We start from the raw sequence: 27,614 nt of genomic DNA on the forward strand, positions 1-27,614 counted from the left end.
TGTTCTCACAGATATAACACCTCAAACTCAGGACCAAATGGGCAACTTCCCCTCCAAACCAACATCCAAGAAACAACCAATAAAAGAAGGTATCCAATAACTAACTAGACACCCAGTACAAGACGACAAGTATAACTAATGCCCGACCACAGCAATACAATGCATAGAGCGACAGATCAACTATCGTCCCTCTGAACAGGATCGACTAGCAACGGATCTGAAGTGTCTGAAAGCCGCGTGAGATCAAGCAGTTCTTGCAATGTCCAGCCTCGAGTAAACCACGAACTCTTTGCAATATCCTCCTTTCCACTCACGTCGGATAGATAGACGTAGCAGATCGCAGCTCTTTCGTACCATTTATACATACTATTGATAGCCTCGTTGAGCTCAGCACTGCTTTTCTTGTCAATGCAGCACGTATCGACCCATACGTAGGCAAAACCCCTCATGCGCGCTTTTCTGCAAAAGCTCTTGACTTTGCGATAGCCCTTTAGATGGTTCGGAGACTTTTCGATGTTTTCAAAAGATACCTCCTCTCTCTCCTCCCATCGGTGTAATTAAGGTTACCGTACGCATAAATAGAAAGATCGTTAGGGTAATAGTAGATACGAGAGCTAATATAAGCTTAGTATTCTAGAGCTTTATTACTTAATACCTACGGGGCACGAGAAAAGAGAAGTAAGAGCTATACTTATTAAAAGATGTAAATTAGAGCTATAGTAAGGTATCTAAAGAGATTTAAATAGCTTAAGTATAATATTAGAATAGGTATTATCTTATAGATCTAGATATTATTAAGAACCTTAATACGAAATATATATTAGAACTAGATTAGCTAAACTAAATAGAATTCCTAATTAACCCTTTAAGAAGGTAATTAATGGATTAATCACAGTTCGAATTTAAATAATGTGTAATAGTAGTTTAGGTAAGGCCGCTTTACCGCGATATAACTACTGAGAAATAGGTAAATCGGATAGTTAAGATAAACGATTAGAAATAGGAGATAGAATAAGCGCTAAACGAACTAGAGATACCTTATAAGTACCGAGACTATAAAGATCTATTTAAAGATAATAAAATACGAACCGCTTTACTAAAATACTAACCGTGGGACTACGAAATACTATTAGTTAAAGAAAAGAACTCGACTAAAGAACGTATTTATCCTCTATTACGAACATAAGAGATAGAACTATAAAAGTATATCAATAAGAATATAAAGAAAGGATTTATTTAACCCTTAAAATTATCGGCTAGATACTTAATTCTCTTTATACCGAAGAAAGATAGATCTCTTTAACTATGTATTAATTACCGGAAACTTAACGAGATTACTATTAAGAATAGTTACCCCTTACCGTTAATATCTGAGTTGTAGGACCGACTCTAAGGAGCTAAATAGTTTACGGCCTTAGACCTTTACGGAGCGTATAACTTAGTCCGTATAAAGGAAGGTGAAGAATAGAAGACCGCTTTTAGTACTCGCTATGGACTCTATAAGTGCTAGGTAATGCCTTTTAGCCTTACTAATGTACCTGTGTTATATTAAGTACTTATTAACGAAGCCCTATACGAAGGACTTAATATCTTTATAATAGCCTACTTAGATAATATATTAGTGTTCTCTAAGATAAGGGAAGAATATATTAAGTATGTTTAATGGGTTATGGAACGACTTCGAGAAAGGGAATTAAAGCTTAAACTAGAGAAGTGTGAGTTCTTTAAATATAAAGTCCTATTCCTAGGATCTATCGTTAGCGACTATAGTATTAGACTAAACCTAGTAAAAGTATAGTCTATACTGGATTAGCTCGAACTAAAGAATATTAAGGAAGTATAGAGTTTCCTTAGGCTAGCTAACTACTACTAACGATTTATTAAAGGATTCTTACGAATCGCTTTATTACTATTAGTATTAATAAAGAAGGGATTATAATTTACTATAGGAACCGAAGTATAAGCTGCTTTTAAACGACTAAAAGAGCTATTTACTAAAGTATTTATACTAGTCTGCTTCGATCTAGAAAAGAGAATAGTTATTAAGATCGATACCTTAGGATTCGCTATCGCTATAGTTATTAGTTAACCGGATAATAAAGAGAAGATATAACTAGTCGTATACTATTCTAGGAAAATATTACTTACTAAGACTAATTACGAGATTTACGATATAGAGTTACTTACGATCATTAAAGTAATACGTGAATAAAGAGTATACTTAAAAGGATCTAAATACCCTATTAACGTGTATTTAAACCACTTAAATTTAACCTATTAGACTTCGTTTAAGAAATTAGATAAATAATAAATTAGATAGGCCGAAACGATAGTACTATATAAATTTAAGATCTACTACGTTAAGGGAATAGAGAACGCTAGAGTAAACGCTTTTAGCCGAAGACTTAACTACGCTAAAGGTAAGGAAAAGACGATTAAATTCTAACTCTTTAAGCTAGAAGGCAATACACTAGTATATACTTAGCTATAAGTTAATTAAATAGAAAGGATTGATGATATTCTAACCGAATAAAAGAAAAAGATAATTAAAGTATATTATAATAATCGAATCGTAGGATATTTCGGAGTTAATAAAATAACTAAGTTAATTACTTAAAATTAGACCTAGCTAGGATTAAATAAAGACGTTAAGGACTATATTAGTTAATATAACGTGTATATAAGAACGAAGGCGTTTAGATATAAGCCGTACGGAAAACTCTAGGCTCTAGAACCACCTTTAGGTGCATAGAAAGAAGTTATAATAGACTTTATTAGACTACTATTAATGTCTAAGGACTTAGTAACTAAATAAGGATATAATATAATCTATATAATTATAGATCGACTCACTAAATACACCTACTTTATACCTATAAAAGACACTATAAAGGTAAAAGAACTAGCGTATATATTTATAAGACACGTATTCGCGTCCTACAGGATACTATTAAGGTTAGTAACCGATTAAGATAAGCTCTTTAAATTAAGGTTTTAGTAATCGCTAATAGACCAGCTAGGAAGTAAAAATAAAATGTTAACTGTATTTTACCCTTAGACTAACGGCTAAATAGAGCGGACTAACTAGACTCTAAAACAATATTTACGAGCTTATATTAATTATAAGTAAAACGATTAGGTAGAACTACTGCCTTTAGCGCAGGTTTCTTATAATAACTCTAAAGTTACTACTAGAATCTCACTATTCTATATAAACTATAGGTTCCACCTAAATATTTAGTAGAAACCGTTGAATCTTCGTCCTATAGCTTAGAAAGTAACGGTAAAGGTCGCTAAACTTAGGGACCTATACCGGGAATTATTAGTAGAACTTATGTTTCTAGCTAAAAGAATAGCTAGATTTACGAATAAGGGAAGATCTAAGGGACTAGACTTTAAAGAGGGGGGTATAGCCTACCTTTTACGACGTAATATTAAAATAAAACGACCGAGCGATAAACTTAACTTTAAGAAACTTAGACTATTTAAAATCGAAAAGAAACTGGGATTAGTTATATATAAATTAAGACTATCGAAAGAAATAAAGATCTATTTAGTATTCTACGTAGTACTACTAGAATAAGTATACTAAAACACCTTAATTTAATATAAATAAGATATTAATCCCGAGTACTAAACACTAAAATAAAGAATAGAAAAGATTATCGGCTATTTAGACTTAGATAAGCCTATATACCTAGTAAAATGGTTAGGATAAAATGAATTAGAAAGTATATAGGTACTACGAACCGATATTACGACCTAGTAGGTTTCCGACTTCCTTTAATATTTAAAATCTCGGACTAATCGAATTACTAGTTATCGGATACTACGTTCTAATTAAAGGGAGGATACCCTAGATCCCCTTTAGGACTAGGACTAGGTAAGTTGTTCGGTATATCTAGATTCGCCGGGTTATCCTAAAGAAGGAGGGGGTCTTAAAAATCGAATATCTGTTATTCGGCGATTAAGGAGTTACTAGCTATCTTGTTTATCTCTCCTAACGCATAAGCCTCGTGGTTAAGTAGGGCGTCCTAACGGCGCGTTAGTCGCTTTAGCTTCGCCTCTATAGCGGCCACGCGTTCCTTTTAAAGGAGGAGCTGTCTCGTAAATATCACTATTAACTTGCGACCTTGTTTCGCTTATTACCGTAGCTCTTACTTCTTACTCTCTAGACGATCGAACGTCGCCTACGAGAAGTTACCACTATAAGTTATACCCTTCTTAGTATAAGGACTACACTTCTTATACCTACATCGAATCATATACGTCGTTTTCAACTTAATATATTACGGGTACGCCTCTATAGCTCGAATACCGGTTGCGATAATATTAGTACTAAGTCTCTAATATCGTTTAACTTCGGTTTAAGAACGCGACTTCGGTATTATTAACTATTACTAGAAAAAGAAAAGAAAAGATAAAGGAGGAAGGGGTATACTAACTATTTGTACTTACGAGAACGTAAGTAAACTAGAGAGGGGATAGTGTTACGGATTAATATACGATCGAGTATACGACTAGGTGCACGATCGGGTATACGACTAGATAGATACTAGGGTATACGCTAGGATACACGTTAGGGTATACACTAGAAGTAGAATTAGCTAGTGAGCTAAAACTAGAATCGAATAAGAACGAAAACAGTTTAGGACACGGAAGGTTAAGCGAGAAAGCACGTAACATCCTAATAGGAATCTAAGGTTACTAAGGTTCTTAAGGTTCGACCTTAGGCAACCTTAGGCACCTTAGATAATCCTAAAGAAGGTATAGAACAGGAGTATATAGTAACGACTCTCCTTCGTATAGTTTTTATAGCTTTATAGTCAACCTAAGTTATATTAGAACCCTACCTATATATAACTTAATCTTATATTAAATACTTACTAGCCTAATATCCTACTTAGCTTACTTAAGTAGAACCACTAAGGTTCTACTCGTACTATTACTAGTTACGTAGAGACACCGGCCTTATAACACTTCCTTTATTCTATATAATATAGAGGTATAACTTATACTTAAAAAGCTCTAGCTACTCGTTATAATAACTATTTATCTCTTCGTATAATAATCGCTACGACGGTAGTAGAATATCGAGATTTAATCGTTTAATTATTACTTAATAAGTTAGAGATAAACCCGATACGAAAGAGTAATTATTAGCTACTATATTCTCTATAGTAAGACGCGCTAATTCTTTAGAAGAGATAGAATTAGTATAAACTAGTCTTTCGCGCGATATAACTAAATAATCTATAGGACCAGTAGTACTAGATCTAAAACTACTAGCTATAGTACTATTTTTAGTACCTTTAGGCGCTTTAGTATATCCTAGTTCGGTCTAAGTAGCTCTATAATTATAATATAAACAACTAATATAATTAGTTATAGTTCTATACTAAAATTAGTTCTTTATTATAGTAAACTTCTTAGGATTATTACCATTGCATTTATTATAAGTAATTCTAATCTTTCGCTAGTAAGGATCGTTTATATTAATAGGTAATAGCTCGGCGCTAAAGGTATTAGAATTAAAGAGAATATAGTCCTATAGCTCTAAAGAAGTCGCGGTTTCCTAATCGAATTTATTAAGAGATATAGTTATAGATCGTTATTATCGTTTAAGATAATAGTAATAGGAGTATAGCTTTAGTAGGCTCTACTTATTCTAGTAGTAGAGAATATTAAAAGAAAGATAAAGTACAGAAACGGGAGGTATATATAATAAAGAGAAAGAAAGAAATCTAAAATTATAAACTCTAAATCTATTATCTTAGTTTATAATTTTAAACTTAGATTTTAAATCTTAAATTTAAGTCTACCCCGAGCTTAGACTTTACTTAAACTTATAATATTAGTTTTAAAGTATTTAAGTTTATATTACCGCTTTATCTAGTCTTAGCGTTTTACTTTAGATTTTCTAAGCTTATTTAACTCTTATCGGACCTAGCCTAAAATTTATCTAAACCCCCTATCCGATAAAGCTTTCTTCTAGCTTTTAAAGGCTAGTACTTACGTTAAATTATTAAATTTCCTCAAGAAAGTTATACTACTTAGAAGAAATCTAACTATTTAACCTCGGCTATTTAATAATAAGCTTTCTTATACTTATATTAACTCGTAACTTTATTATCTACGGTAATTACGTCTTATTTTACGTACGCTAAGCTTTCTTTAATATCTATTATATAGAAATAATAATATTACCGTTAAAAAGCTAGGAAAAACCTTTATTCTATATGTTTTAAGTCTAGAAACGTGTAATTACGTTATATCGGTAAGATATTTATCCGACGATTTAATATTAAGCTATTAGGGCTATTCTAAACTAATAAGATAACTGCTAAGTGTAGATCTTATAGATCTTTAGATTTAGAATTTATAATTAAATATTATACGATAATCTAGACTATTCTATAGCGATTTTAAGCCGGGGTTAACGAATCTCTATTCTTTACTTATATAGCGTGTTCCTACGCCTAGATAGCTATTTTTCTACTATATAAACAGTATCCTCTTAGTAATAAAGCTATTAATATATATAAAATAGCTCTAAATTAATAAAATAGTCGAATTTTAGTTAATATTCCTCTAGTAAGTTAATTTCGGCCTAATAAGGTTACTAAAAGGTATATTAGCCTAATCCTACCTTCTAAAGATAGCGCTAACCTTATATAGTACTAGTAACTACCTAGGAAGGTAGGCTAGTTACCTAAATAAGTATAAACTATTAGATGTAGCCGAAAATCTCTTTATCGTTCTTTCTCGCCTAGAATTACTTAAGGAACTAGTTCGACTTCTTTTACCTTTACCTTCACTCGATACTACACCAGAAATCACATTCCCTTCACTAGAATTACTAGAGTTGGTAGAGGAAGAGGTCTTAGAGGGATATAGTGATCTAAGCGATTTATCGCTTCTAGAGCCTCTAACTTCTAAGGAAGAAGACGAATTGCTTAGTAACTAGGAGAAATATATAGATTAGGACGCATAATTCGCGCTAATATTTAATTTAAGTTAGTTATTAGTACTTAGTTTTCCTTCGGATATATTTATTTATAAGCTCGTCTACTTACTATATATATATATATATATATAAAGAAGTAGCTACGACTTAGGTATATAAGTCGCTAAATTAACGATAACTTCTTTATTTAAAGAAATACTAGTTAATATCTTATCTTCTCGTACTTAGTTTACCTTCTAATGATAATTATAGCACGATCTACTTATTTTCTTAATATATATATATATACAAACTATAGTAGCTATTTATATTCGAAGTTAAACGTTTTAATAATCGTCTATTTAAATTTTAATATAGAGTACCTACTGTAGACTAGTATAAGCTTAGTAAGCTTAGCTAGTATATATATAATAACAAAATAAATATATAAATTATTAATATTATACTTTAAAAGTAATAAAGTAAATAACTATATACTATATTAAGTATAAGATATTTATAACGCCTTAGTAGCGACGACGAGGTCTTAATAGTTAGTAAAGTATTAATAATATAGTAGTAGTAATCTTAGATAAACGATATATATATATCTATAATCTATAGAAGTTATTAAAGTAGTTAAGTATAAAGAAAGATACTAATTCTAAGATAAGAATAAGATTATAATAGTAGCGACGACGAGGTATAAAGGCTATAGTAGTAATAAGAATAAGTAGTATATATATATAAGAGTATAAGAGTAGAAAAGGCTATAATAGTTAATAATATATTATAATACTTATTAATATAAACTAAAAGTAAGAAGTACTATACTACTACGTTTAAATTTATTCGAAATCTACTCTTAAACTGCTCGGCGGCTATAGCTTACTAGTATTACCTAATACCTAGTAATACTTTATATATATATATAAACTAAGTTATATTTAATAGTAAAATTCAACCCCGAAAGCTCTAGCTATTATATTAACTATACTATAATAAGATTACTATTCTATACCTATTGCTGCCTGACAGCCTGCCAGCCTATATACCTTAATAGTTGCTGCCTAGCAGCCTTATTCCTATATTTATATACATCTCAAAGACTATTTACGTTATTATATACTATTAATAGTAGTCTTGGCATGGGGCCGATATAATATAATATGTCCTAATATGACATATAGGCCCCGATATATATAATTAGCCTTAAATCTATCCGATATCTACGATATATATACACTGCCATCCAAAACATGCTCAACAGACCGACATAACCATTGCTCGAGGCTATATGGCAGTCACTAACGCATGCAGGATCCTTTGATATCGGTTACGCATGCTGCAACCCTGTGCTTACAAGTATTTCTCAAGATGGGCGTCGCTTGCGAGCCCTGCGCTCATGAAGGTCCTACTTCAAGTTCGTGCCACATCCACAGGTTGAACACGCTCACTCTTGATCAGCATAGCTTTGTGCCACTCCACGATGCTTTCCACCGCCTTTGCCTGGCTGGCGCTGACATCGGCGACGATGGCGCTCGATGGCGCTGTTGGACTGACAGGGTTGTCTAGCAACATCTACGACCCTTTCTGTGCGATGGCCTGTCTGCGATGCCTGTACTCCCTGACACTTGACTGCTCCGATGGAGGCATGACTGTGGGCATGATGACCTTGTCGACGTCGACAGAATGCTACGCGGAAGACACAGCGTATCTCACCAGTCTTGCTTGGTGCATGAATACCACATGTGCCGACAAGGATGTACCTGCTTCAAAGATGGAGAAGTTCTGGGAACAGGAGGCCACTGGACAGCGGAGTGCAGGCGTGGTCACCGTGCCGGCCAAATGGACTTATGGCGAAGCGCTTCAACAGGTGACCGAAGCGCCAACGATGCAACTCACCGCAGACGATATGATGCTCCATACAACCTCCCTGGTCCCTCCTGATACATACGAGGCGCAGTACAACGTGCTGTTCAGTGTTCAACGGGAAGGATCGGTTGAGAATGCATACGGGTAAGACATGGCTTAATGCCTCAGCAAGCTCTTGCTAATATTGGCGCAGCATCGCAATTCTTGTCAGTGGTTTCGGTCTCCCGATCGTGCTAACCTGGGCGGGATACCTACCATTCATCGCAGGGCTTCTACACAAAGTCAGACCATATCTCATCTGGCCCAGCACCATCGGTACCTACCATGTCCGTCCTCTTCCATATCTGCTCGGTAATGTTCCAACAAGGGGTCAAGCCCTTTACATTGCAGTATTCGTATTGCTCAACGTCGTCCTCACCTCGGTCGGCTACCAGTCTCGTCAGCCGAACGCCTGGTACGCAACCACATGGTCGGAAATCATGGCCTACGTGCTCTGGCGCACTGGCCTCCTAGCATACATCTTTGCGCCTCTCATCTTCCTCTTCTCCAGCAGAAACAACTTCCTACTCTGGATGACGAACTGGTCGCATTCGACCTTCCTAGTCCTACACCGCTGGGTAGCTCGCGTTTTCACCCTCCAAGCGATCCTCCACTCCATCATCGCCCTCGTCCTCTACAGCCGACAAGGACACCTCCACATGGAACAGTCCAAGCCCTACTGGATCTGGGGCATCGTCGCCACGCTCAGCGCCGTCATTCTCACCTTCGGCAGCGGACTGTACATCCGTCGCGCCTTCTACGAGATCTTTCTGCTCATGCACATTGTCCTCTCCGTTATCCTCATCGTCGGCTGCTGGTACCACTACTACGATCTCTATAAGTTCCTCGGAGGGATCCTCAACTGGATCTACGTCATATCTGCGGTGTGGTTTTTCGATCGCATCGCGCGGATTGTTCGAATCGTGGGCACTGGACCTCGTCGCGCGACGGTGATGGGAATAGGAGGCAGCGACGGCTTTGTTCGGATTGATATCCCGGGGATCTACTGGGACTCGGCACCGGGGAAGCATGCGTACTTCTACTTCCCGACGTTGTATCGACTCAGGCCTTGGGAGAACCACCCTTTTTCGCTGCTCCCGACTGCTTTGCTTCGTCCTTCATCGTATCGTGGCAAGGCAATCGATATCAGTCGCGAGGGGAGCAGTCTTACCTCGAAGGACGAGTCAGGCAGTGATGTGGAGAAGTCTGGAGCCGTGATTCAAGGGACTGCGCACGTGGCATCCGACCGTGCTACGATGGGCATATCGATCTATGTTAGGAGGGGCCAGGGCATGACGAAGGATCTTCGAGTAACGAGTGACTTGCTGACGCTGGTTGAGGGGCCGTACCCGAACAACTCGACTAAGCAAGTCATGCGCTGTGACAGATTGCTGCTTATCGGTGGAGGCATTGGCATCACGGCGTTACTGCCTTTCTTGGTCCATCACTGGAACGTCAAGCTGTGTTGGAGTGTCAAGGAGTCGGCGCGATGTCTGGTTGATGAGTTGGGCCCAGTGTTGCATGAAGTGGCGGATAAGGATGTCAAGGTTGGTGAGAGATTGAATATTCGGGAGCTGTTGCGGGCGGAACACGAGGCAGGGTGGCCGAGGGTTGGAGTTGTTGTGTCGGGGCCTGGTTCGCTTTGTGATGATGCGAGAGCACTGGTTGCTGATATTGCGAAGGGGAGTAGTACCGTGTTTGAGCTGGAGGTTGAGGCTTATTCTTGGTGAAATTCCCACGAGAACACCCAGATAGCCAAGCTGATTAGTAGGTACTCATGTGAGCTTCATCATTGATATAAGCAGTGTCTTGCAACACAGTGTTTGACTGAACACAGTTTTAATGTCTCCTAGCTCGTGAGAGTGCCTCGTGCCTGAACTTGCAAATGTGGTGGAAAGTGTAGAAGAACAGACGCAGGCTCCGGCCGCCTACTGTTATTCGTCCCCGCAGCACGTGCTAAGGTTTTAGATAAATATCCGGACAATCAAATTGGCCATTTTTATGCTTGTGCTTCGTCAGGCGTCAGATGCCTAAGATGCAGATTATAGGCTCCTAGCTTAGGCGGCATCCCAGGGATCACAGAGCCTAAGAAGCCCCTAACGCTACGGTGACCAGTATGGCACTTTGATTGTCCGGGCGGAGGTAGAGTCGCGAGACTGCGTTCTGCCAAGCTTTCGAGAAGGCGTTTAGAGTGTGATCGGCTCGCTCGAGTTGGTACCAACGTTGGTACCAAAGCTGCACTTTAGTAGTCGGAATTAGTAGTTCTAGTCAGCCGTTCTACGGCGATACAAGCTATTTCTACGGCGACGTGGGCTGAAGTTGGTAGAAAAGCTGGAATAGACTTTTTATCCCTACAAGCGGCAGCGGGTGGTCTACAAGTACTCCAACTTGGCAAGTTGGCATCCACTATCAAGGTTGGTAGGTCAGACCGCCAACTTCAGCTATCAACTGTAACCTCAAGCCTGGAGTCTAGGCATAAGAGCATATTTTCTAGGCGTCGCAGCCCAACTTCTCTTTTCTTCCCTAGTCTCTACACACCACCCTATATTCAGCACTAAATTAACTAGCTTCGTTCAAGGTGGAATACCAAAGTTGAAGTTGGTACCAACGAGCCGATCACACTCTTAGGCGTCCCGATGTACCGTACTAACAGCTCTGGGCGTTGGGTCTTCCTAAAGGCTCGACATTAAGATAGAAGTTCGGTGTCGACGCGTCAGATTCGAAGTCACCTACTTCTATACAAGATCGCAACCATCGTGATGACCTCCTTACAATCGCTCCCACCAGAGCTATTAGCAAGAATCATCAGCTTCTGTAGCGCTGACACGTTGACTCTCGCAAGAATCTGCGGAGTTTCTCAGCTCTTCAACGGATTAGCAACACCTCTGCTATATGCTCAATTCCGGCAAATAGTGTGGCCCACGAACAACAGTATATTGGCGTTCATCAGAACCATCGTCACCCGGCCAGACCTCGCCCGATACGTCAAGCAAATCGTTCTTCAAGACGTCGTTGATGGCCTATCTGGTATTGAGATCGACGAAGACACCAAGGGTCTATGTTTGCGTCGCTTCGATGATATCCGGAAGATTCTTCTGAATGAGTCTACTCCTAATGCATCCAAGCTTACATGGAAAGCATCCGAGACCTCTGAGGTAGAGGGAGCGTATATTCCTGTATTGGTGTGTTCATTACCGAACCTTGAAACAATTATCTTCAGGGAAAGCTACAAGCCAGAGTGCTTTATGAGCGCCGTGGAGTGCGCCGGTGCTCTGCTTCGGAAGCGCCAACTTTCGCAGGGCAGCGGCCTATCAATCCCATTCTCGCAGCTGCGATCGATCCGCACGATCAGCACGGAGAGCAAGTACGGCTACCTCGATTTCGATGAGCTCCATCCATTCTTTAATCTACCCAGCGCTCGTGATTTCGAGATCGCTCTAGCTAATGGCGAATGGAGAGCACGCGATACCGAGGAGGAAGACGGAGCTTTGTGGCGTGTCAAGCCCAGATCGTCGCCCGTTGAGAGGCTCTCATTCCAGTACTCGGCAATGACAGACCATTGCATGCGAAGAATTGTTGGAAGCTGCGCGAACCTGAAAGAGCTTCACTTCACATACGGCAGGATCCATATGTACGAACCAGACTTCACTCCCTTGCAGTTGCAGAATATGGTTCTCGAGCATGCGGCGACGCTGGAGGTCCTCCATATGAATTACGACGATGACTGGCACAAAGTCCTTTGGGACGATGAACACAACGACAGTCCTGAAGTACTACGCTTTGATAACCAGCTTGCACGATTGAGTCGACTGAGGAAGCTCAGCGTCAACTTCGCGGCTTTATTCGGCATAGGGGTGCCAGTTATACAGCGCTTTGGAGGGGCCCTTGCGGAGCGAGAGCCTCCAAGGGTGTCGCTTTCAGCGATGCTTCCACAGTCCCTAGAGCAACTCGAGATCACATGCTGCGATCATCGCGTTATACCGCACTTGCAGGAGTTGGCTGCCTCATGTAGAGATGAGAGGTTCAGCCAGCTCAGGTCAATCAAGTGCGTTTTCGCTGAAGAGCATACAGACCGGTTGAAGGTCATGCATGTTGCAATACCGGAGGTAAGAGTCGAATTTACGTTCTTCGGTTTGGAGAGAAGACAGCAAATGCTCTACCTCCCTCACGTGCCACTCAAGGAAAGGTTGGGATTGGATCAGAGTCAATTATTTGATGATGAGATGCTATTGTACCGTGGAAAGATCCAATGAATATGCGATATCTTGACTCTCCAGAACCTCGAACATGCATCTGTGTAGACAAATCGTGCAGGTGAGCCCCACATGCGAACTGAATAGCGAATCGTGGTTTCCTCCGCAGAAAAGCGCATCAGAAATTACAACTACACTCTTATGGCAAAATCTTTGTAATGTGACGCCAGAGCAGCAGCATTACAGCATTCACGAATGGGTACTCTCCAACCGTGCGCTGCTTCAAGCAAATTTCTGGCTTATTCAGCGTTCGAAAAGCCCGTCGCTCCGTGCATCAGTGGCGTAGTCTTGGCAGAGTGCAATATCTGCCGAAACAGGCCACCGCTACTCCTTTGAGACGCTTGGCTGATTATGTGACGACCAAGGTTTGACATGTACCTCAATCGAGGTATGGCGACGACCGCTCTGCTTCTTGACTGAGCTTCAGATATGCGTGCTGAACAGTCAGTCAGACTGGTTAAGCAACGATGTCTCAGGCATCGAACACGACCAATGCGGATGCGCCACCTGAAAACCTGCGACCCAGATGCCATTATGAATATTTCGAGGTGAGCTGGATTGAAGCAGTCAAGTACAAAAGCTGGACCAAATCCAACAACACTATGCGCATCTCCAATCCTTCACACCTCTAGAGTAGCGTCTACACCAGAAGAAACCACCACACGCCGACAAGATGACGACCGTCGAGACCGCGCCCACGCTCTTCGCAGAGGTCAACAGCATCAAATATGCCTACCGCCATCTCGGTCCAGATATCTCCACAGGTTCTACCCCCATCGTCATGCTCAACCACTTCAGAGCAACAATCGACCACTGGGACCCCTCCCTCATACATGCCCTGGCCCACACGCTCCCTATCATCCTAGTCGACAACGCCGGCGTCGGCCACAGCACCGGAGAAGTACCCGACTCAATCGCCGGCATGGCAAAGCACATCGAAACCTTTATCGACCATCTCGGCCTGAAGGAGATCTACCTCTACGGCTTCAGCCTAGGCGGCATAATCGCGCAGCAAGTCACCCTCGACACACTCTCTCAGGGCCTAGTGAAGAAACTCATGCTCGTCGGTACTACTTGTGGCTACGGCCCAAACACACCTCCCGGCACCCTCGAGCAACCTGACAGCGCAGGCGTCCAGGCAAACTCCGGTGTGGCAGACGTCCAGATGTCGAATATCCAGAAGTTGTTCTTCTACCCCAGCGCTACTAGTCAAGCTGAGGGTGAGAAATACTGGGCTCGTATCCACCGACGCACGAAGGAGACTACTGGTGAGGTACGGGCGCCGTATCTCCCGGTTGGACAGAATCTGATGAACATGGCTATTGCGGGTAGGAAATGGGCTGCCGGCGAGGGTTCGCTTGAGAGATTACATGAGATTAAGATACCAGTGTTCATATCGAATGGGAAGTCGGACTATATGTTGCCGACGCAGCATAGCTGGGTTATGAGCGAGAGGATGTCCAACTCGCAGCTGATTGTGTATCCGGATAGTGGGCATGGCGCTGGCTTTCAGTTTGCGGAATTGCATGCGAAGCATATTCTGCTTTTCCTTGAGGGTTGATGGGAACGGCTCGCGCTGATGATACGTATTAATGGAGATTCAATGAAAGCAGCATGTCAGAGTCTAAGAAGAGCATATCTAACAACGCTTTCTTCTACTGTTGTATACTCTGTCCAACAAGTCTCTCACTCAACTCCCAGCACCTCTCAGCGTTCGCCACATCAAGTGCATACCCCGCCACGACCTTCCCATCCGTTGTCACATTGCAGTCATCCAGAAAGATACCACCGCTTACTATTAATCATCAGTCAGCTTACGCCCAAGCAGCACGAAAGTCAGCAACTCACCACTCAAATCAGGATCAAGCGCAGCCCTCAAAGCAGTCGCACATCCCTCCTGCAACGTCTTCCTCGCAGGCGGCGTAACGCCAAATTGCTTATGCAGCGCCATCCCCGACTGCATCGTCTCGTCCGTTATATAGCGGCGAAGGTTCGTCGGTACACTCCCTGGGTTGACCGCGAATGCCTTCAGACCTTGATTGTTGAACTTGCTATTCAGCGCCACAGCGTGTAGGATGTTTGCGGTTTTGCTTGCGCCGTACGCGAGCCATGGGTTGTAGGATTGGCCGTTTTCGAAGGTGGGAGAGGTGGGGATGTTGGAGAAGATGTTGCCGTAGCTGGAGGTGTTGACGACTCTGCGTAGGGAGTTGGCGGATGTGAGCTTTGGGCGGAGGAGATTGGTGAGGAGGAAGTGGGCGAGATGGTTGACTTGGAAGTGGCTCTCTATGTTGTCTTCTGTTAGGGTGTAGGGGGCGGCCATGATGCCGGCATTGTTGATCAGGACATCGATTTTTGGAATGGAGTCGTCGTCTAGGATTTGAATGGCGGCTTCCCGGACGTTGCGTAGGGAGTCGAGGGAGACTTGGATGGGCATGACTATTGTGTCAGGGCTGATGATCTTGATGTGGTCGGCAACCGGTTGGATCTTATCCCCATCGCGACCGAGAAGCAGGATTTTGGCGGGTGACCCATATGCTAGGGATATTGCTGTTTCGGCGCCTATGCTATCTGCGCTTGGGCCAGTGATGACGAAGGTTTTGCCCTGGACCTGTTCAATGAAGGTCTCAACGACTTGTTTGCCTGTTGTGTGAGGTCCAAAATTTGCCATGGCGCAAGTTCAGGAACACGCTACTAGCGGAAAAGTGTTGTGGTGGATGGAGCTGGAGAAACCGTGTGCTTGTTAGGGCTGTGTGGTGCTGGAACTGCGAGAGAAGATCATCATCACTCGCAGGCCAAGGACTTACTTATACTTAGCCATAGCCATCCTCTTAGCTTCACCAACTGTGCGAGTGTTGACCTGTCTCAAGCTCAATCGCATCCAGGTTGCGGAGTTGGCGGAGATAAAAGGATGTAGGTTGCTCGATGTTAGCAACTACAAAATGATCAGTGCTAAATAGCGTGTCAGCATTGAGTAGGACCGTCAACAACCTCTGGTGGTAGAAGTGAGCACTGTCCAGATTTGGAAGCAGGTGATGAGCCCGAAGCTTATACTTCCATTATAAGGTATGGTTATATAGCCAGGTCATCTCCGGTACCTGCATATGCACGATAGGGCGGTTAGGTGGAGCTTGGCTTTCCATACGAACCCAGATCTGCGCATAATCAGGAATGGTCAGCTGTGTATGTGCGCGACTAGTCAGCCACTAGTACTTCCGGAGTTCGAGAATTCCTCGACTCATATCAGTCGACGTCCGTACCATTGTTGGGTAGTAGGGTAGATATAGTCCCTGACAAATACGCTTGGCGTCCAGGCCATGATACGGAAGCATGCTCCACCTTAAACACGGCAAGGTGCTCGACGTGACGAGCGTGGTCGTCTGAATCGGGGGTTTGGATGGCACGCACTTCGAGGAGGTGGCCGCCAGAAGGTCAATATCACTACCTCGAAAAGTGCTTCAATCCGTCCCGTTGGTGTCAGTGACCTTCACCAGCCTTTGAATGCTTCTTGACACCGAGGTAGTCCACTTGGTCTGCTGAGGACGTCGAGTGAGGCTCAGGGGTTTGTATCGCGCCCAGCTTTGTCACTGCACAATGCTGACCTACAACGTGAAAGGCCTATTGTTGTTTCATTGTTTTGCCAGGTAACGCAGCTGCGCTTCTTTGGTTGTAGTTAGTAGTGGCTTCACTAAGCACGTGAGTAGTCAAGTGAAGTGTGCCGCATGAGGATTATCATGATCCTGCGTTTTCCTCCAAGTATTGATCTTTTGCGCACTTCTTTCTTCTAGCACGACCTTGAATCCACTTACCATTGTATTCGGCCAACCTGAATACCCACTATTGTAACCATTCTACACCTCAGAACAATACCATCGCCACCACCAGCAGCGATATGTCGAACGTTTCTACCAACACACCTCCTGCTGTGCAGGCTGGCGTTCCTTCTAAGAGCACACCACCTACCGGCTCCAAGCGCAAAGAACGTGACGAAGATGTCGATGTCGACGGTACTTCACAGACCACGAACTCCCAACCAGATCGACCATTGAAGAAGGCACGATCGCCATCCTACAAGCCATCCTCACAAAACGTCAAGAAGGCAACTCCGTCGGTTCTCGGTAAGCGTCAGCGAACGGAAGACCTCGACTCAACCGAAGGGTTGTCCTCCGACGACACAGCTAAGGTAGATTCACCCTCAAGAAAGAAGGCCCGATTGCCACAAGCCAGAGTCAGCAACAATACCGAGGAGCGCAAAGCTGTGGACGGTGCCAATCTGAAGCAGCAGGAGCAGAAGGTGGCTCAGGAGAAGGAGAAGGAGGTGGCTCGATCCAGATAGGTGGCGAGGGAGACTGCTGAGACCCAAGAGAAGGCTCGTGCAGCAAAGATTGCCTTTAGGAAGCGAGCCCTCGGCATCGAAGAACCGGAGCCTGATGAGCCTCTTCCATCGAAAGACGAAGACCCTCACCGCGCATTGCCCCCTGTAAGAGGCTACATCCGACGACCACTCAATAGAATCTTCTTCGCCAGGACAGATGGAGACTCAGACCATCCAAGACAGACACCGATCAACCGTCGCGTCAACTTCCACAAGAACGATCAAATCAGAGATCCTTCCCTGTACCGAAACCCTCTTCCAAGTACCACAGGCCTCAGTCTCCGAGAAGTCCACGAGTCCCTTGCTCGCCAGCGAGCCGCTAACGAGGCTGAGTTACAGGCTGACCTGAAAGCTATCCGAGCTGCGCAAGAGAAGTCAGAGAGGCAGAAGCAGCGAATGGTCGAGCCAGTATTGCAGAGAGTAAGCGAAGAAGAAGAGATGCTTGAGATCACAAACTCTACTTCTGCATCAACCAGATCTAGACCTGCCAAAAATGCGTCCGGAGAGACGACATCTAAGAGCGGTCTAAAGAAAGAGTCAAGCATAGGGAAGAAGTTGGAGAACCGTAACACCAACATGCTTGTTCCAGCAGGTTCTAATGCGAACATCGCTGGCACGGCCACCGCTCCGATCGATCTTGATGATGATACTGGTACAAGAGTGTCTGGTGATAGCTCCGCTGCTCAAATGACAGATCTTGAACAAGCAGCGAAATCCAAGGAGGAAGAGGCCAAGAAGGTCAAACGCGCTGAAGCAGCACAAAAGAAGAAAGATAGAATGGCGAAGATAGCGTCGTGGGCCGCGCAGCCTTAAGCTCGAATTTCCAAGGTGCGCTGAAGTTCAACAAGAACGGTGAAGGGTGAGAGGTGGTGGGCCCGGTTAGTATGCAAGAAGCATGCAATGGGCTCAGACAGTATATCTAGATGTTCAAAAATGTTATGGCGTGTCCAAGAAGGACTGAGGAGATGACTAGAGTAGTATGAGAAACACAATGTATGTAGAAAATTGGAAAATGGCCCCACAAAACTCCCAGTGAGATGCCAAGATCACGCGTCGCTTTCGTACTCGTACTCTTGATTGGTCCTTCGACCAGGCTTGTTCTCGTGCTTCCTTGAAGGTAACATGTTCATCATCCTAGGCGCTGAAGCAATCTGGCATCGACGGAGCAGAGGTCGGAACGATCATCAGGCTCATTCAGCAATATAGAGACAAGCAAAACTTTAACACAACACCAGTCAGGATCAGGAGAAACCGCTGTGTGAATATGATCTCGGAAGCTCCAAAGGTAAGTATGGTAAGGCGTACCTGAGGTGATGCAGGTCGAAGTCAGGTAGCGACGGTGAAGCCTTCACAATAAGATTGATCTCACAAATGAGCTACCTATCGTCAACTGCATCTTGCTTCCGCACCTTATCTGCTTAATGTGTTGTACTAATCGTTCTTCTACCCACCACTCCTACTCTCAGCACCCGGTACAAGCATCCATACGTCTCGAACTCGTTGTCATCGACACACGTTATGCACCGCGGGAGACGTCCAGTAGACCGACCGTGGACTGATAAGAACCGAATCGTTCTGTGCCTGCTCAAGCGGTCCTATGAACGCAAATATATCGCAACAATCTGGTCATACGTCTTTCGGACCCGTCTCACAATCGAAGGCTTTCAACATGGAATACCATCAACGACACTTGATGCCCAATATCAAGAAATGAAGGGCGGCGGCGGTGGTCATAAGATCTACGAGCACATCATCGATGCCACTGAAGACCTCCTAAAAAGAGAGTACAAGGTCTACCTCGAGGAAATTCTTCAAGCTATTGGTAGTCTAGGCCTTGGTATCTCCTTTCGAACGTCGAAATTGGCCAAGGTAGAGAGAAACTCAAACACACGGCGCCAGGCTATACGCAGAAGAGCAGCTTCGATACCTGACACTATCATCAGCAACGAGACACCGCCACCCGCAGGCGATACGACTATGCGAGAGAGGCTCAATCAGTATGCGTATCATGCCAGTCCATACTTCGTTGCGCCGAAAGACATACCAGCAACGGCCACACCCGCAGCACAAGCTTCCATCGAGTTCGAAACGCCCATGCCACCTCTACTGAGAATCAGCACCGATAACGATGGCAATGCAACACAATCACATCCGCTTCTACTCTTCCGCGCCACGCCTATTATCAATCAATTCGTGTCTCGAAAGTTCGTAGACAAGCACTCGACCATACCACCACCTCCATTGTTCAGCAGTTCTGATTTCAAGGATATAGCATGGCCACACCTACAACGCGACCGCTCGTACTCTTCACCATTTATTTCGTTCGCGCAGAATCCTCGCAATGCGGTTCGACGGGTGGAGTTGGCAAGATCGGAGGATGTAGATAGGAAGATGTTCTTGGTGATTTTTGCTTTTAATGATCTCAGAGCAGATGCCAGAGAGCAGTTTGGTGAAGACTCGGGTCCTTATCTCGTACGGAGCTTGTTTACAGCTAAGGAGATTAGCGATTTGCCAGATGGTTATAAGGGCGCTGGAGAGGTAAGTGCACACCGAGAGCCTATGTCGCTATGAAGCTAATAAGTTCAGTGGCTAATGTACGGAGCTATCAATTGTGAACCGGTGGCATTGCTCGACTCGGCTCAAGCGATCAAGCTTGCCAAGGCTCTGCGACGCTTCAGAGTTGGGGACGCTTCCGCTGTCCTTGAGGTTGGCGAGGTACGTTAATACATCGCTTGTGCTATGGACTATTCCTGATATTTGTTTGAGTCTCCAAGGCGTCCCTATGCAATGGAAGGAGGTCATTGCTTACAACTTCCTGCGTTACTATTGTGGCAAAAACCAGCTCCCCGAAACCGGTAGTCAGCCGTACAAGGTGCTTATGCAGACGATCCTACAACCTTCGCAAGATTCCTTAGCTGGTCTTGTCAGCCTCTGCAAGGGCTCGGCCACTGGAGATATCGAGCATAGCCCCACTGAGGAGCCTTTTGGTGGTACCGAAGAGGAGGAGGAGGAGCCAGAAACTGAGGAGGCCACGGACGAATCTCTCAGTGCCCTTCCAATCCTTACTCAGGTCCTGGTCAGAGTACCTACGCGAGCGGAAATTGCTTCGCACAATGCCGTCAACAAGCTGAACATCCTGGCCGCAAAGGCGAGCACGCAATCGGCTGAGGTCTCGAGGCACCGTCCAACACCATTATGGAGCCCCGACACCGAATCAGCGATTTACTCGCCTGTACCAGTCGGAAGATTTAGTCAACATGAATCGGTAGCTGAACGCGAGCCTTCACTTGAGCTCAACAACGCCAACGAAGAGTGGGATATGGTTGACGACGATCTGCAGATGAGCTTTGCAGAAGAGTTCCCCTCAGCTGCTAGGAAGTTACGACAGTCAACGCTGTTCAATACCGATGCGCAACGCATCATACCCAGCATTGAGCAAGACCACGAAATCGATACCTTCACTAGCGAGCTTTTGCGAAGTGCATATGGACCATCTCCATCCTCGACTCCATCACGCGGTATCCTAAGGGACCTCGACCAGCCACCTAGCAAGCCAGGGCATGCATCTCCCGCTCTGAGCACTACTAGCTCTAGGATGTCTAGCTTCGTCGATTTGACAGAAGATATGGCAAACGATCCATCTATAACAACCAGTACAAAGACGCCTCCGAAGCCCACACCAACCCTTGGAAAGCGACAAGCCATGAAAGATGATGATTTACCGAACGAGGATGATTTCGTAATTACGGGTTCTGGACGTCGACAGCGTGTGTGGTTACCATTGCGAAGTCTATCTGTGCAAGAAGCTGAGGAAATTGAGGACGACGACGATTACATGTCTGCTTTAGAGATCTTGTAAGAGGTCGGAGGCAGGTGATACGAAAGGAAGCGCAGTAACAGTACGTGAAAGGAGCTAGGCGCATCATGTGGCAGCCAAGGAGCTAGTTGCATGTGGCCAGAGCTGAACATCGATTGGTAATTACAGCCGAAGCAAGGTACGCCACTGCAGCCCGTCTACGTGAGCAGAGACTGCGCTTCCTATTCAGAGCTTTACACCAAAGTGCGGGGACAACAGCAAGCTTAGGTTGAAATCATGAGCTTGTATGTAATTCCGGTCTTTAGGAACAAAGAATACTTCAACTAGTTGTAGTTCAAAGCTATATGAACCTGAGGGTATCAATGTTTCAGAGGGTTGCTGTTTTCCCTTCCACCAGAGAGCATTCTCAACCTGGTATCCATTAACGCCGGTGCATGTAACAAAGCCTGCTCAGCACCTGCCGCCATGCCACCACACCAATTCTCACTACCCAACATCAATTTATACCTCTGATGATGTTTCTCTGCGCCGAGCCGAGAGTACCTAACCCAAACATGTCTTTGAATGGAACGAATAAACCAATAATATCACATCATACCCCTTTGTCCCATCGACCCAGTCCTCATCCAAGTTTCCATCATCTTGATCCTATCATGCAATTGTGAGATCTCTTCGTCTTTTCTTCTAAGCTCCATCTCCGTAGAGTGCACATAATTCATCGCTTCAATGAGCACATCTGACTTCTTGACTTTCGACGATCGACTATCTAGGTCATCAGCGTCGTCCTCATCCTCGTCTGGGCTATGGGTGTGGTGACGTGAACTTGTATGCGAGCAGGGCTTGCCGAAGTGTGTCTTCTGCAGAGTCACGTGAAGCTCTTGAATTTTTGCGTTAAGATTTTCTCTGTACTTCCGCTCGACGAGGGAATGTGCCTGTCGTGCCCGTGATTTCTTTGTCTGCTTGCTAAGAGGCACATCGTCTGTGGTGGCAGATTTGGTAATCGTACGGCGTGTGCGAGTGGCTTTGACTTTCTCGTCGTCTGCCGGAGGAGTCTGTAGCGTCTGTGCAGGGTTGACACTACTCGTAGAGTCTGTTTGCTCTCGCCGTTGCCGTTGTCGTGGTGGTGAGTTGTGAGGTGTTGTGAAGTCAGTTGGCTGGTTCTGGTCCTGCTGGAAAGGATTCGAGGATGACCGTCTTTTCAGCTCGGGGACGCACTCTTCAATTGGTGGTACCACGACCTCATCATTGACGTATTGCAGACAAGGTGCTGAGGGGCCACATATATCAGGTGCGCACTTGTGGACCTGTCCCGTGATGAGGGGGCACAGTTTCTCGGACTGAGTCTCGGATCCGTAGCTTGAATAATTTGAGATAACGGATGGTTTGCGTGATAGAGAATGCATGCCGTTGACGTCGTCGTCAAGCATGACGTCGAGGTGAGTTGTACTCGACATAGATGAGTGGACTGAGCCCTGAGAGATTGATGATCCGTCTGTGTCCATCATGTCTGAAGAGTACTGTAGTGAGTGCGAGTCGAAGTCGTAAGGTGAGTTTTGGTAGGGCACGCCGTTCACAGTATTGTACGGAAACATGCTCGTATGATCGAATGGCTGATTGTAAGCTAAAGTTTGTTGCTTCATGAGCTGTGGATTATGCGTCATCTGTTGTTGGTCGTATGCTGCGAGTGGTGTAGATTGGGCGGTATAGTTCTGAGCATCAGACCACTCATTGTTATATGAAGCCTGAGGGAACTCGTTGTCGAGCGAAAAGTACCGCTGAGACTCAAGCGAGACCGGCTGTTGGTCGGGGGGCCGCTGAGGAGCTCCATTCCTCCTGTTGAACAGCAGGTCTGGTGTACGTTAGCACAACGTTTTACCGCACCGGGGTTGAGAGCCTTACGACGAAATGGCATGATATTTGTCCAGGGTAGTTCGGCTGTGCACAGTCTTACCGTTCGAGAGCCGAGTTGTTTCGTCAAGGTACCATGTAGTCAGAGAAGGATAATGATGAAAACATCAGGTGAGAAGAAACTTCTCACTGGGCGCCCTAGGCGCCAGTTAGATGAATCTCGCTATCTCAGAAGCGAGCGGTAGGGCACGGCAGAAACGGGTCCAGTCACAGAGCTTGAGATGCCATGAATTGACTGGCGCATTGCGCTAGCAGGGGCTGACAGCAACAACCATGTGGTTTTGATGACGGGAACAGCCATTTGTGGACTAACATTGCACAAACCTATTCTTTCCGACCACCATCGGCAGCGAAGAAGCAGGCTAGAAGCCCACCAGGGCGTGAGACCACTGTCCTGATTCGTTAGTGGTGAGGGAAATTGGGACTCGAGGCGTTTTGTGGACCGGGCTGGAACTGCCAGGGATGCAGATGAGGTGGCATGACACTTTTTTGTAGCACCATTGGATCGAAGATACAACCGTAGATGGCCTCTTTTGCGGGCTGTTTCGGATTTACAGACCAAAAATGCAACTTTATGTCTGCCCAGCTCCCCTGTCGCTCCTTGGCTCCTTTGACACCCGATCTGCTGTAGTCTAGAGTCCCGAAAATGGACGGTTATCGTTTTCCCACGCGAGCTGTCACACCACATCCACGACATCTGGCATGAACGACTCCGATCGCATGTTGCTCGGTCCCTGCCTTGACGGTCGGGCAGTGCCGCGTTCTTACAAACACGAGACTGTTGCTTCAGTTGGCATCAGATCTCTGTTGCTCGTGACAATCATACCACTTTGCTTCGGCTGTGATGCTTGACTAATCCCTTGCTGTTTTTCTCTGAAGGCTCGAAAAAGCTCGGAAGGAGGGAGAAACTGACGATGGCAGGACATGTATACAAAAGACCTGGTGGTGCCTCGATGGCATGTCGACAACAGATATCAAACATCGACTAACATACAATAACATCTACATCGAGCCTCATACGAATCAATTCCACTCAAGCATATCAATCATCACAAGAGCCGAGCAACATGAATGCAACAACGTACAGATGGGCAAGCAGGGCGGCAGCAACTGGAGCACGGAGCCTTCGGCCAGCGACAAGAGCATCAGTATTGCAGAAGATTCAAGCAAGACCCTTCTCAGGCGCACAAAGACTCTCACAAAGCGTGCCGCATGCCGCAAAGATCAGGCCTGACGATACAGTTATGTATGCCACATTCGGCGCCGTTGGAGCCAGTGTCTTCTTCGGAATGTGGTATGTGGTACGTATACCATCACTACATGGTTGATTCTTAGGCTAACAGCTCGCAGTTACTCAACACTGGTATGAGCATGAGCGGTCATTTTCGAACAAGAGATATGAACAACCATGAGGTTCTTGAACGGGCAGCCATGCTTGGAGAATTGCCACGCATATGAGCACTTCTTAGTGTTCATTGGCATCTTCCGCCTCTTGAGGATGCATTGTTGTTCATCCAAAGCAGTTGGTAGAATTGCCAGAAGTTCTCTTGCTCAATGCACACCAATATTCCGATGATCGTGTGTATAAACAGCAGGAAAGGTGGAGGTTTATTTGATTCTGGCGTCATACGTTGGGAGCAAGTTCTGGAAGACGGTTCCAGACTGCCAGACGGACCACCCATCAAGGACCGGAGTTGGGGAACAATTGGAGAATACCCGGAGATCTTTATTAGAGTTACTTGATACAGCACCTTACAACTTGTCCAAATCCTGTCAGTCAGAATTGCTTGTTCCTCATATGAAATAGCAGCTGAACCATCTACGACCACTATGAAACTCATCTCGGCAACACCGTAAGTTGTTCCAGGAGTATCGACATGATCCGTGTTCACCCAACGCAGTTCGCCCTATGCTCGCAAGGTCCGCATCACCTTAGCGGAGAAAGGCATTCCTTTCGAGCTCCAGACCGAAGTCCCCTGGGACAGCACGACGAAGACGCCACAGCATAACCCCCTTGAAAAACTTCCAGTCCTCATTCCCGACGAGGGCAAACCGGTCTACGAATCTCACTTTATCCTCGAATGGCTCGAAGCAAAATATCCAGCTCCACAGTACTACGGCATCCACCCACGGACGCAAGATGACCTGCTCTTCGCAAAGCAAGTCGAAGTCGTTAGCGATGGCATGTGCGATGCCTGCGTGATGCTCTTCTTCGAGAAGCAAAGGGAGAACCCGAGTCAGGAGTGGAATGCCAGGCAGATGCGTAAGGTAGAAGGCGGACTAAAAGCGCTCAGTGACTGGGTCGGTGAGAAGGACTTCCTGATTGAGGATCGCTTGACTTTGGCGGATATTGCTGCTGGCTCTGTGCTGGGCTACATGACTGTCAGGTTTGAAGCCATTCCTTGGAGAGACCAGTATCCGAATCTCGCGAGGTATTGCGATCGACTTGGGGAAAGGGAGAGCTTCAAAAGCACGAAGCCATATCCTCAGACCATTACCGATAGAATTGTCTAAGTGGGGGGGAAAGTCCCTTGAATCTTCCGCTAGCTCCGTAACCTCTGTCGGATGTTAGTGTGTTCACAACTGGCATACAAGCTACTTGGTTCATTGTACTTCTTGTGCTGTAATACCATTTCTGTAAATGCTCTTGGCTCATTGACTGGGACTTTTGCGCATGTACAGGACTTGGAGACTCCATTCCAGACCACGTTCGGCACCCCAATCGGGTCACACCTACGCGGCTTTGCCAAGTCCTCCGCCCTACCGACGAGAATCTCGCCTACCAATGACGGATAACCGGCCTGCGACTTCTTTGAGCAGTCTTAGGACTGACTACTGATTATAGTCGCCACTGCGAACATGCAATCCCACAATCGCGAGAAGCCAGAGGTTTTCGCACGATATATGTTGAGCCGAATGTTACAGCATCGATCACGTCATAATAACGTATCCCCAGTGTTCATGGAGCAAAGCACGTAGACTATCAGGCAAACCACAAACTCCCACCGTATATCTGGATACCAAGCAATGAAACAGCTTTACAGCCCGCCGAAGGGACCACCGCCCCGCTACTCCTTGCCGGTGGAGGACTATCCAGATAACCACCTGCCCCAGGCCAATCCGAACCACGAAAATCATCAACAACAAGTTCCCTTGAATTCTTCTTCGTCAACCGCTTCAGTGCCCTTGGCCTCGTCAAGCATATCGAACTCAAAGCTATCACCAAACGCAGACGGTCCTCCAGACTACGGAGATGTCCCGCCTGCAGATCTTGCGCTCACCACAGGATATACAAGCGCACCACTAATTCATGTTGCCGGCGGATCAAGACATCCAGACCTCCAGGTCACATTGTCAGACGGTCACCCACTCTACGCATTAGAGACAGAAAGCACGATGGTCTACCATGAGACACATGTGCGCAGCGCCTTACCTACCCCATCCAGCTTGTTCAATATCCGCCGTCACCCAATCCCCGACCAACCAGACGGACATTGGCGATACACGATTCACAGTCACACGCCGGGTGGACATGGTCCGACGAAGATACTAGAGATGGATACCGATCCCAGAATGTTAGAGGGGGAATGCTGGAACACGAGAATGATCTTCCGGAATGCATTCACGGGCGAGCTTGATGGTCTTACTCTTGTCACGACGCAAGAGGGCCTAAATGGTAAAGGACCTGGTGCGGAGATCCTGTATAAAGGGCAGAAGGTTGCAGATATTCTTGATCAGGGCAAGCATGACCCGGGATACGATGCGCGGATATACAGGAAGGGATTGGACCCGTTCTTGGTCGTTGTTGGGATTTATGCCATCGATGATCGGAATATGAGTGTTAAGAGGAGGAATAGAAGGAGTCGTCTGGCGGGTCTCCCTGGTGTCGGGAGGGGACGGGGAGCTGGTCTGGCTGGTGCATACGCTGTGGCCGGCGTGTGATTGTATCGGCCCCGCTGATGCTTCCGGACTGCAGCTTGTGTTGGGTGGGTAGGCTGATTCGCTTCGCAAAAGTGCCAAAGTAGTTTGGTTTCCGCCAGACGCAGAGGTCACAGATGTCACACGGCCTTACGATGCCACGTTCATGATACACAGCGGCGTCGCCATGCGCTTTAGGTCTAGATCCCACCAGCATGCAAGAGTTGTCGTGAACTGTCAGCTTTGTATCGGGCTGACTCGCGAATCTGACCGGCGCTAACCATGTGCTTCGGCGAACGATGCTCGTTTTGTGGCCCATGCTGCGGGATCCAAGCCTCTTCGAGTAGCGCTTGCCGTTAGTGGCTACCATAATTCGCTGCCGTAATCGTCATCGATATCTACCAATGGAAGGTACCTACAGCTCAACACACAACAACTTTTCTTCGATATATACTCAGATAGTAGCAAACACTGTCGTTACTGTTC

At 45.3% G+C, this 27,614-nt stretch overlaps 10 protein-coding genes across 10 annotated transcripts; 8 read left to right on the forward strand and 2 right to left on the reverse strand.

Annotated features, from left to right (window-relative positions):
* Positions 1-8,480: 8,480 nt before the first annotated feature.
* On the forward strand, positions 8,481-10,590 carry PMZ80_004146 (uncharacterized protein; the record flags this gene model as incomplete). Its single annotated transcript, XM_064872572.1, has 2 exons — positions 8,481-8,965; positions 9,015-10,590. The coding sequence occupies 2 exons, from the start codon at positions 8,481-8,483 to the stop codon at positions 10,588-10,590; spliced, it is 2,061 nt and encodes a 686-aa protein (XP_064731230.1).
* A 1,029-nt stretch (positions 10,591-11,619) lies between these two features.
* PMZ80_004147 (uncharacterized protein) lies at positions 11,620-13,113 on the forward strand (the record flags this gene model as incomplete). Its single annotated transcript, XM_064872573.1, has 1 exon — positions 11,620-13,113. The coding sequence occupies one exon, from the start codon at positions 11,620-11,622 to the stop codon at positions 13,111-13,113; it is 1,494 nt and encodes a 497-aa protein (XP_064731231.1).
* Positions 13,114-13,786: 673 nt separating this feature from the next.
* On the forward strand, positions 13,787-14,674 carry PMZ80_004148 (uncharacterized protein; the record flags this gene model as incomplete). Its single annotated transcript, XM_064872574.1, has 1 exon — positions 13,787-14,674. The coding sequence occupies one exon, from the start codon at positions 13,787-13,789 to the stop codon at positions 14,672-14,674; it is 888 nt and encodes a 295-aa protein (XP_064731232.1).
* Positions 14,675-14,911: 237 nt separating this feature from the next.
* Positions 14,912-15,781, reverse strand: PMZ80_004149 (uncharacterized protein; the record flags this gene model as incomplete). Its single annotated transcript, XM_064872575.1, has 1 exon — positions 14,912-15,781. The coding sequence occupies one exon, from the start codon at positions 15,779-15,781 to the stop codon at positions 14,912-14,914; it is 870 nt and encodes a 289-aa protein (XP_064731233.1).
* Positions 15,782-17,002: 1,221 nt separating this feature from the next.
* On the forward strand, positions 17,003-18,298 carry PMZ80_004150 (uncharacterized protein; the record flags this gene model as incomplete). Its single annotated transcript, XM_064872576.1, is given in 2 exon segments — positions 17,003-17,428; positions 17,447-18,298. The coding sequence occupies 2 exon segments, from the start codon at positions 17,003-17,005 to the stop codon at positions 18,296-18,298; spliced, it is 1,278 nt and encodes a 425-aa protein (XP_064731234.1).
* Positions 18,299-19,195: 897 nt separating this feature from the next.
* PMZ80_004151 (uncharacterized protein) lies at positions 19,196-21,344 on the forward strand (the record flags this gene model as incomplete). The annotated part of the gene is made up of 3 exons (XM_064872577.1): positions 19,196-20,023; positions 20,072-20,200; positions 20,280-21,344. 3 exons carry the CDS (start codon positions 19,196-19,198, stop codon positions 21,342-21,344), a joined length of 2,022 nt encoding a protein of 673 aa, XP_064731235.1.
* A 545-nt stretch (positions 21,345-21,889) lies between these two features.
* PMZ80_004152 (uncharacterized protein) lies at positions 21,890-23,214 on the reverse strand (the record flags this gene model as incomplete). Its single annotated transcript, XM_064872578.1, has 2 exons — positions 21,890-23,151; positions 23,202-23,214. The coding sequence occupies 2 exons, from the start codon at positions 23,212-23,214 to the stop codon at positions 21,890-21,892; spliced, it is 1,275 nt and encodes a 424-aa protein (XP_064731236.1).
* A 1,063-nt stretch (positions 23,215-24,277) lies between these two features.
* PMZ80_004153 (uncharacterized protein) lies at positions 24,278-24,668 on the forward strand (the record flags this gene model as incomplete). Its single annotated transcript, XM_064872579.1, has 2 exons — positions 24,278-24,511; positions 24,561-24,668. The coding sequence occupies 2 exons, from the start codon at positions 24,278-24,280 to the stop codon at positions 24,666-24,668; spliced, it is 342 nt and encodes a 113-aa protein (XP_064731237.1).
* A 372-nt stretch (positions 24,669-25,040) lies between these two features.
* PMZ80_004154 (uncharacterized protein) lies at positions 25,041-25,724 on the forward strand (the record flags this gene model as incomplete). Its single annotated transcript, XM_064872580.1, has 2 exons — positions 25,041-25,063; positions 25,112-25,724. The coding sequence occupies 2 exons, from the start codon at positions 25,041-25,043 to the stop codon at positions 25,722-25,724; spliced, it is 636 nt and encodes a 211-aa protein (XP_064731238.1).
* Positions 25,725-26,237: 513 nt separating this feature from the next.
* On the forward strand, positions 26,238-27,152 carry PMZ80_004155 (uncharacterized protein; the record flags this gene model as incomplete). Its single annotated transcript, XM_064872581.1, has 1 exon — positions 26,238-27,152. One exon carries the CDS (start codon positions 26,238-26,240, stop codon positions 27,150-27,152), a length of 915 nt encoding a protein of 304 aa, XP_064731239.1.
* Between the last annotated feature and the right edge of the window lie 462 nt (positions 27,153-27,614).

Source organism: Knufia obscura (assembly GCF_036327395.1).
Source record: "Knufia obscura strain CCFEE 5817 isolate CBS 148926 chromosome Unknown scaffold_4, whole genome shotgun sequence".
Classification (NCBI taxonomy): domain Eukaryota; kingdom Fungi; phylum Ascomycota; class Eurotiomycetes; order Chaetothyriales; family Trichomeriaceae; genus Knufia; species Knufia obscura.